The sequence below is a fragment of the Falco cherrug genome, chromosome 1, assembly GCF_023634085.1.
Source record: "Falco cherrug isolate bFalChe1 chromosome 1, bFalChe1.pri, whole genome shotgun sequence".
Taxonomy (NCBI): domain Eukaryota; kingdom Metazoa; phylum Chordata; class Aves; order Falconiformes; family Falconidae; genus Falco; species Falco cherrug.
Window position 1 is genome coordinate 125030221 of NC_073697.1, and position 9006 is coordinate 125039226.

At 46.0% G+C, this 9006-nt stretch overlaps 1 protein-coding gene across 2 annotated transcripts; it reads left to right on the forward strand.

Annotated features, from left to right (window-relative positions):
* The first annotated feature begins 2798 nt into the window (after nucleotides 1-2798).
* LOC129736535 (uncharacterized) lies at nucleotides 2799-7876 on the forward strand. Of its 2 annotated transcripts, XM_055717020.1 has the most exons (4): nucleotides 2799-3027; nucleotides 4788-4891; nucleotides 5489-5616; nucleotides 6704-7876. In XM_055717020.1, exons 1-4 carry the CDS (start codon nucleotides 2911-2913, stop codon nucleotides 6745-6747), a joined length of 393 nt encoding a protein of 130 aa, XP_055572995.1. In that variant the 5' UTR covers nucleotides 2799-2910; the 3' UTR covers nucleotides 6748-7876. The 2 variants fall into 2 exon arrangements, with proteins under 2 accessions (XP_055572995.1, XP_055572987.1); XM_055717012.1 differs by lacking the exon at nucleotides 6704-7876 and having other exon boundaries at nucleotides 5489-5982.
* The last annotated feature ends 1130 nt before the right edge of the window (nucleotides 7877-9006 follow it).

Consider the following 9006-nt stretch of genomic DNA (forward strand, 5'->3'; position numbering starts at 1 on the left):
ACTTTCATAATAACGACACTGCGACATGATGCACTGATGAATAGAGCAAACTCATTTCTCAATGTGTCCATCCAATTATTTCCAAGAGAGATAAAGGAATAGTCCTGTCATTGTGCAAAATCTAGATAAGGGCACCTCTAAAAACCGGTACGGTGAGTCTGTTCAAGAAAAAAAAAAATTAAACTAGAACAGATTCAGAGAAGGTCTGTTAGATGACTGGAACATGGAACTCCTCCTGTAACAGGAAAATCGGGGAGGTCGGTTTTGCCCAGCCCTGTAGGACAGAGGCTCGGAATACATACGGGAGCATCAGGGTGAACCTGCAAGTAGTGGGAGGAGCTGTGACCTACGGGAGAAGGCAAAGCTGACCCTGATGCAGCAGGGAAGTTTTCTAACCATCAGAGCAAGAGGGACTGAAACAACCTTCACAGACCCATGGCAGAGGCAAATCAACGGCATGCTAAAGATGGAGTTGAATCCTTTTTGAAATGGGTGTTGTGCGATGGCAAGGAGCATACGAATACAATACCACATGCATGCTTGGCTTCACAGCTAGCAGAGAAATGTTTCTAAAAACAAATACAGTAATTTACTCTGTCCTAAACTAGCGCTGAAGTCTGGGCTGCAATATGGTGAAGGGGAATTTACCACTGATTTAATATGATTAGGATTTTTTTTCCCCATGAGTTTGTGTCTGTCTTTTTATATTATCTGGAGGGTCGGCGTGGAGTCCTGAGTCAGGAAAACAGCTAACTTAAATCCATCCCTATTCGCAGCAAAAGTCTTTGGTTTGACTTCAGAGCAATCCATGCATGTGCTTAACATTAAGGCTCTGCTTACAGGCTGTCCTGAATAATATGCTAGAGTGTATTTTGAGAACTCATTTTTACTTTTTATTACAATAATAACTTCTACAGTGACATGAATTCCAACACGAAGCACTGAGAAATAACATACCCGTCCAAATGGTTTTCCCCTTTACACTGTTATTAGAATACATATTAGAAGAGCAGTGTATTATAAGACAAAGCACTTTCCAGAAGGCATATTTTTCTCAACGCCACTGCAGCACAGCAGCTACTTTACAGTCAAAGATTAATTATATTACAGTCTGCTTCTGCAAATTGTAGTCAAATGGATCATTAAAAGAGAAGGATGGCAGGGACCACTGCTAGGGTATTGCTTCTGAAGGGCCCAGCTCCTCTTCTGGAGGTGCTGAGCTCCTGGAGCTTAGGCTGGCCTTTCTTTCCCCATTTCCTTTTCAAATTTCATGCTGGCATCCCACGAAATGATGTGTTTGAAAAACTGTCCTGCTGCGATTCTGACAGTATATTGCATTACTCCAAGAGCAGAACTACCACAGGTTCTAAGCCTAGAATTATAATGAACGGCCAGTTGTATGGGAGACGGGGATGTCTAATGATTCCCTTTGGGCTTATTGGTAATTACCGCCCCAAGCCCTAAACAGCTACATCAGACACAACACAAAGCATGCCCATAAGCCTTGATGGGGAAATAGGGAAAACCCCAGACATATCAGTCACTGCAATAAAAACAAAGAAGGTGGCAGACAGCTCACGCTCCATCCAGTGTAGGTCCATCCCTCTGTTACTCTCCAGCTGTTGGGAAGTTGGTTGTAGGATGGGGCAAGTGGTGGCTCAGGTAGGTGTGTACAGAAGAAGGGAAGGACCACGTAGTTGCTCCTCTTGTACCACTTAGGCGCTGCACCCTGACGTTCCTGTTACAGGGAATTCCTGTTGAATCATGCCACCTTTGAGACCAAATTTGCTTTAGCCATGAAGAAAAAAAGCAGATTTAGTATTAATTCCCATTTAGTAGCATCACCATGTAGTGATAGGACAAGGGGGAACGGTTTTAAGCTGAAAGAGGGGAGATTTAGATGAGATATTAGGAAGAAATTCTCCCCTGTGAGGGTGGCAGGACACCGGCACGGGGTGCCCAGAGCAGCTGTGGGTGCCCCATCCCTGGCAGTGTCCCAGGCCGGGCTGGACGGGGCTGGGGGCAACCTGGGCTGGTGGGAGGGGTCCCTGCCCAGGGCAGGGGGGTGGAACCAGATGATCTTTAAGGTCCCTTCCAACCCAAACCATTATATGATTCTATGATTTCTTTAAAACTAAGCTAAGAGGAAAAGTCAAACATTTACTTTCAGGCTGATGTTTTGTCTCAGTTACCTCAGTGCTCTGCCCACCTGAGATACATCTCCTCTGCATGAAGGAGATTATAAGATCTGGTTTACTCACACTCCTCTCTCAGTATCTTGTCTTCAGGGGAGAGGAACGATGACGAGATTTCCACTTAAAATTAGGCTGCAGAAGCAAAACAAAATTCAAACTCAGCTAATTTTATCTGTGGTTTATAAAAGAAACAACAACCAAAAAAAAAAAAAAGCCAGTAAAAAAACCAATGGGAGAAATGAGCAATATCTGCCAAATAAAATCATTCACTCACTCCTCATATTAGTCAGGAGAGAAATAAACTTTTAGAAGGCCACACAGTAAAACAGATCCCCAAGTGTAGCTAGAAAACAATGAGTCAAGATGCTTGCTTGAGCTCCTTGAGCTGCTCCGTATGTTCTTGGGGAACAGCACGTTGCTGCCAAACGGTACCCATGCCCCCACGATCCAGAAGGAGATATGGTTATTTAGACCATTTCGTTAATGCAAACTGCTGAAGAGATGGAGTAATCGAGCCGATTTGCTGCGTGGGCGTGTGGTTGTTTGTGTCGTATCTCTGTACCGCTGCAGTGTTTGGAAACCCATCATGACTCACCTCCACATGCGGTGGCTGAGGACAAGCAGGAAGGTACCTAAAGTCAGCCTGAGGAGCAGCGGCGGTTACTGGAGATGCAGCTAGTGCCCTTCCTGCCAAACTTGTCTTATTATCCCAAAAATGGAGAAGTTTCTGGGCTGGAAAGAGCAGAGCAGTGATCCGTGGAGCATCACTCAGCCGCCAGCACTGCTGAATACTGGAGAGGAGCAGCAGTTTCCGTGCACCAGCATGCATCAGGTCAGTGAGGAGAGGATACAGCTGTAACCCAGGAGCACTCATCCAAATCGTTCTGCGTTGCAACACAAACTTCTGGGTGATTTTTCATGGTGACCGTTTCACACGGAGGCAGCATTCCTCCAGCGCACCACCCTGATCCCTCCAGCACTCCTGACACGCGTTGGAGACCCCAAGAGCATCAGGACCACATTACCGCTGTTTCCATTCCCCGTGTCAGATGTCAGACCACCGCCACGGCGGGGCACAGCTGGCCATTTTCCAGATGGCCACTTTTTGCTGCAGATGGTGTGGGGGGATGTTCCCAAAAGTGCTCCCACATTGCTTTGTGGTGCACATTACCCCCATCTACATTTCACAGATTTCCATCTCAAAGACCCTGTTCTTGAGAGAGCAGAGATCTTCGTGGCCTTCTGCTTGTTGCTTTATGTATTTTGGCATTTGCCTGCTCCTTTTACAGTAGAGAAGCTGTTTGTGCCTCTGCAGATGTATTTTATAGATGCAACTTAAGCAAAACTTCTGATGTGTTGGGCTTAGAGGTTACCGAAGGAATGTCAATGTTTGTCATCAGGAACACGGGCCAAGTCCCACATACCTGCTTCGAAAATAACACCTTTGAAGTCAGGACGAGCACAATGGTGAACATAAGGGCAGTAGAACATAAAGGTGAATTTCACACTGTGACCTTTTAGTCTTTTTTTTTTTTTTTTTTTTAATTTATTGTCTTATGGAAGTTTTTCCTCCCTCCTTCCCCCCTGCTTCCCTGGATTTGACACCAGGGAAATTTGAAAGAGAAAACAGTCAGGTACCCAGTAAACATCGGAAAACATGTCTGATGAAGTTCAAAGGGCTGGGAAATGTAACGTCTTTACTAAGCAATGAGTATCACCAGAGTTTATGCAACAGTGTCCTTCAGGGCATTGGGAAGGTGCTGAAAACACAGTAACAAGCGGCTTTGTTTTCTGGGCTCAAATGTAAAAGATACTGGGAAATACAACGAATAGAGAAAAAATCCTTAGGAAAGTTCGCAAAACCTTTGTAAAGACAGTAACAGATGCCCCCAAAGAGGAAATTACAACATGTGGCAGTTGTGTTTTTTTGGTTAAGCAACTTTTTGTGAAAGTTCAAAGCATCTGGGGAAAGTAACCAGTAACAGGGTGAGACAGATTTATGCAGCCCACACATGGCAATATTTCTGTATAAAATTAGTAAAAAACCCATTATATCCCTTGATGAAGAGATTAATTCATACAAGTTTGCATTCTTTGAAGAGCAATCATATTTTGACTTCATAAACTGGAAGAACTGAGTAATTTCTTGGATTAACTGATCACAAGAGTTGTAATCTGTAATAAAAATCCATGCACGGCTGCCAGGTTTTGTTTCTCAGAGGATTAGGGTAATGAGTTGATTTGACATTAGAAGAATGCATCCCAGCCTGCAGCCCCATTACCTGGATCTAAAGGGTGGATTCGGAAAGATGAGGCAGTTAATCAAAGCCTTCAACATATTTTTTTAATACAGGGGAACATATTGCTTATGCAAGTTGCTGGATTGATAAATCTGGGTGAAAATTTTTGCATAAATCTACAGTGCATGGCATGAGCACTGCCTGGACTTAGCTAGGCAGCCTCCTAGTGCTACATATAGATATACACACATGTGCGTGTACGTACAAGCCCCTGGAAATGTCCTTTGTAGCCATGAAAGACTATCTGCAGGAGTTCACCCTGAAGCTTTGTTTTTGTTCTCTCTTTTTACAGTACTTTGGTGGTTTTGTGCTTCATGTTTTGGTGAGAGAGCCAGAAGAGACCCTGGCCATCTGCTGTCAGAGTCGCCGTGTGATGGAGAAAGAAGAAAGGCTCAGGTCTGTAAATGTTTTGTTTAGATCTAATAAAGCCCTAAATTTAATTTCTAAATAAATGACTGTTCCTGGAGCTCGGGGAGGCTGTGAATACCTGCAGCAATAGCAGCTTGAGGTGTTTCCCTTGCTGGTTCCCTCCCCGTCCTGCAGCTCCTGCTCCTCCAGCGCTGGCACGTGCCGAGAGCCAGATCAGGGAAATGATGCTCCTTAAAATTAAACCAAATGTTCCTTTGCTGCTGGGTTATTTTAAAGCCAGATCAGTTCCCAGTCTGCTTCGTGGTGCGATCACGTGGCTGGCTGTGCTGGCAGGGGAGGGAGCCTTGCTTGGGCTGCTAGGAGGTTGAGCTGGGGAGAGGAGGGGACTCGGTGTCACCTCTGACCACTTCATAGTGTGAAAGCATGGTCTGGGGGACCTCCAATGGGTTTTGTTTTTACCATCTTTCACGTAACCCCAAGTCTGCACTGAGTGCATGGTGGTGACACTGTAACAGCAACTATTAAAATCAAACAAAACATGCCTGGATCCTTTTGCAATCTTTCTGCTCCAGCAGGGGCATGCCTGCAGAGAACAGCCAGTTCATCGCATGTATTTTATTTCAGATATTCTGCGAGGCTTTGGATTTCCATCCCCAAACCTTCCATGTACTTGCCTCATGCTCCCAGACCCCGTAACCCTTCTGCAGATAAGCAGCATAAGGCGGGACAGCAATCGCAGCAGGTTCCCCTGGGTATGCGGAGGGATGGGGAAATGCTGAACGTGCTCTCCCACCACCTCCTTCTCCCACCCTGCCCATCCCTGTTGTGTGCTGGTCATCCCTGGGGCTCATCCCGCCACAAGTGCCCCAAAGGTGCCGGGGGTGGGGACATGCTGGGGTCTGCCCCGCCCCCCCCGCCCCGTGCACGCAGGTGCTCCCGCACGGAGATGCGTTTACAGAAGGTGCAGAGAGGCCGGAGGAAGCCGCAGTCACGCGAGCCGCATGTGGTTAAAGAAGCAAGTGCCAACATCTCTCACTCTCACTGTCCCAGCGTTGCTCCGAGGGCAACCTGATCTGCCTTTAATCTACTCTGACCACAAGACAAATGGTTTAAATAAAACCCTGCATGACTGAGTCTCTCCATTTCTGGCTTTTATACGACATACTGAGGAGCAATGGTTTACTTTGCCTGAGTAACAAAATTAATATAAGAGAAACATTTTGTTATGTGGTAACTGAGAAAAAAAAATACAAAACCAAAAAAAAGAAGAGAGAGACATAGAGAAATTTGGGTGGGATGTTTGTGCGTGATAAAACGGAAATCAAAGAAAAGAGTCGCTTTTCTCGGAACAGCCGGCAAAAGTAACAGCCGATAAACAGCTATGCAGGCAGGATGAGGGTTCTGTTTTAGCAACCAGGTTATTTTTGGGGAGCAGAAACCTAAAGCCCCGCTGTTGTCAGCCCCGTGCAGGCAAGCTGTCATCAATGAGATCCCGGCGTCCTTACCCCTGCCGGGGCAAGGTGTGGGGAGAGGCATGGGCTGAGCGAGTACGGTGTCGCAGGGAAGGGGAGGACCGAGAGGAACATCGCGGGGTGTCGGTGGGAGAGCTGACTGCAGCTAGGATTGCCATTTAGCACACAGGGACTGCCACATGTGTGTGCTGGGGGGAGCAGAAGACTTTGCCTCCTTCTGCGGGCAGGCGGCCGCAGGGATGCAGCCTGGTTTGCTGGTGGGATCTGCTAGAGCCAGTCCCTGCCCCTGCCTGGGCTGTGCTCTGCAACCAAATGTGTTGTGAGAGACTCTGCTCTGACTATTCACCATCATTTTCTTCTCATCCAGGACTTGTTGCCACCAACCGCCCCCCCTCAGAGCTGTGCAATTAATCTTGGTTGGGGAGTCGAGGTACTTACCTCTCATCATCCTGAGCCTCGTGGGAATATGTGAATATGAGCTCAAATGAAAGCTATGAAAGGATGAAGTTTAAATCCCGGCAGCATGGGTTTCACACATCACAAGCCAACAGTGCCTATAGGAAAAGCTCTGCCTTTTTCATTCTTTTTAATGAGAAAACTTCTAATGATTTTTGGTAAGCTTTAGGACATGTAAGGTAATATCCTGGTGTTAGTGAGAATAACAAGAAATTCCCCCACTGACTTTTTGGGGCATAGGATAGTTTTCACATTGAGTAATACTTCTGAAGGAAGGATTTGCCATGCTGGACCGGAGCATCGCTGCCCACGGACACCCGGCTCCTTCCTTCTGCCAATAGTCCACACCTTGCAGAGAGGATCTTCAAACCATCTCCTGCTCTTGCAGGTCTGGACGTCCTCCCTGACTCCCTGCAAAAGAGATCAGGGTGTGAAGCTTGAAATCTTGTCACCATCATCTTAGCCCATGTGGTTCCAGTAGTTTTAGGGTCACTTCTCTGTTGTGTTTCATTGAAATGCTGGTACGTCACGTCTGAGCCATGTTCTGAATGCCTGTCGCTGCAGCATGGCAGATCCACTTTGAAGTGGGAATTTGGGTGACTTTACAGCAAGCAGTACAAGAAAAAGAATGTTTCCCTTTGATGTTTATTAGTTATGAGCATTGCTGGCCCCTTTTGGAGTTGATTTCAGGCATGGTCCCCTTTAAGAATCGGAAATACATTTTACCAGCATTTCAAATGTTATGAAATGCAGCATTTGGTGGGAAAGAAAATGACAAATAAGAAAAATATGGTATTTTTTCATTCTCTGAAAGAAGTTATAGCTAGAAAAAATCGACTGTATGTGCAAACTCGAAGTGGTTAGCTGTTACTCTACAACATTCGCAGCTCTCTGTGTCAGGAAGCAGAGGCTCTACAGGATTTTTCAGCTCTGACACGGGGCTGTAGTCCATACTTCGCAGATGTAGGACACGCTTATGGATAATTCTTTCGCAGTGTTTTGGGGTCACAAACAAAACAAAATCAGCAAAGACCATGAGATCCCTATGTACTTCCCTTTATTGTGTTTGGATTATGTTTTTGAAGGTGAGTCAGTGTTTATCGATATAAAAATATAAGAAACAATGCAGTATCAGAGTCGTATATTTCCCCCATGTGTTCATTGTCCCTTCGCTTGCTGTAAAACCCATGCGATGAGGAATTAATGAGCGCACACCTGTTTTCTTTGCAGAACCTGCATTTTATTTTTAAATTTTAAGCAGCCTCTGAAAGTGATTGCAAAGGCAAGAAAGCAAACTTTGCCCTGGCAGAGGGGGCAAGGGAGGCGTTTGCAGAGCAAAGGGCAGCCCCCGTGTTGCACAGGCTTGATGCACCATTCGGACCCCGGCTGGCTGGAGGCAGGGCGCTGTCTCGGCTGTACCGGGTGGCTTCTTCTGAGGCTCCTCTGGTTCCTCCCTGTTTAGCAGCAACCCAGGCATGTGGGTTTAGGTTACACCTCCCCGGGGAGCTGAACAAGGCGGGTTACTAATGTTTCATCAACCTCTGAGACAGGAAATGTCCCACCGTGATGCTCAAGTAAAGTTTTGCGTAAAACACCAATCTGCTTTGCAGGGTTTATTCTTTCCATCTATTATCTATTTCCTCAGGCTTTAACTGCTCCTGTAGCCTGAGATGCTGAAATCTTGCACCCAGATTTCTTATTTGAGAAACTCTTTGCTGTCAATGTAAGATCTCTCCTCACATGTGCTTTGAGCAACTCCCCTTTTCTCTGCTGTTCCTTAGAAGCATATAATCTGTTTTGCAAAATTGTGTTTACACTCAGCAAATACACAGGGAAATGGTCTTCTGCAAAGCTGCATTGGCCGGAACCGGTAACAGCATCACTGGTGGATCCAAAGTAGCTGTAGGGAGGGAGCAGAACAGAAAAAGAAGTGGAGTCTTTCAGAATTCCTTCAAAATTGTTCTGTTCAGCTGAGATGTCACCTGGAAGATGGTCCTACCTCTAAAACCAGCTGTTGAGCTTGAGGAGAAAGCAGTCTGTACTTGCTGAACCATATAGAAAGCTGAGTTCATGCCCACAGCTATCCCTTCCTAAGCTCGAAATTTGTCAACCCGTGGGAAAAACAAACTCTCTGCTCCATCTTGCTTTCTCCCTACCTTCAATGTCTGGCAGACAGACAGATAAATCATGTTAAAAGAGGTAATTTGCAAGAGA

Excerpts from the sequence above, each read along its gene's own strand:
- LOC129736535 (XM_055717012.1), top strand. The coding sequence starts at position 2,911 with ATGGAGAAGTTTCTGGGCTGGAAAGAGCAGAGCAGTGATCCGTGGAGC. Across the intron at positions 3,028-4,787 it reads CGTGCACCAGCATGCATCAG|TACTTTGGTGGTTTTGTGCT; the intron begins GTCAGTGAGGAG and ends CTCTTTTTACAG. Across the intron at positions 4,892-5,488 it reads GAGAAAGAAGAAAGGCTCAG|ATATTCTGCGAGGCTTTGGA; the intron begins GTCTGTAAATGT and ends ATTTTATTTCAG.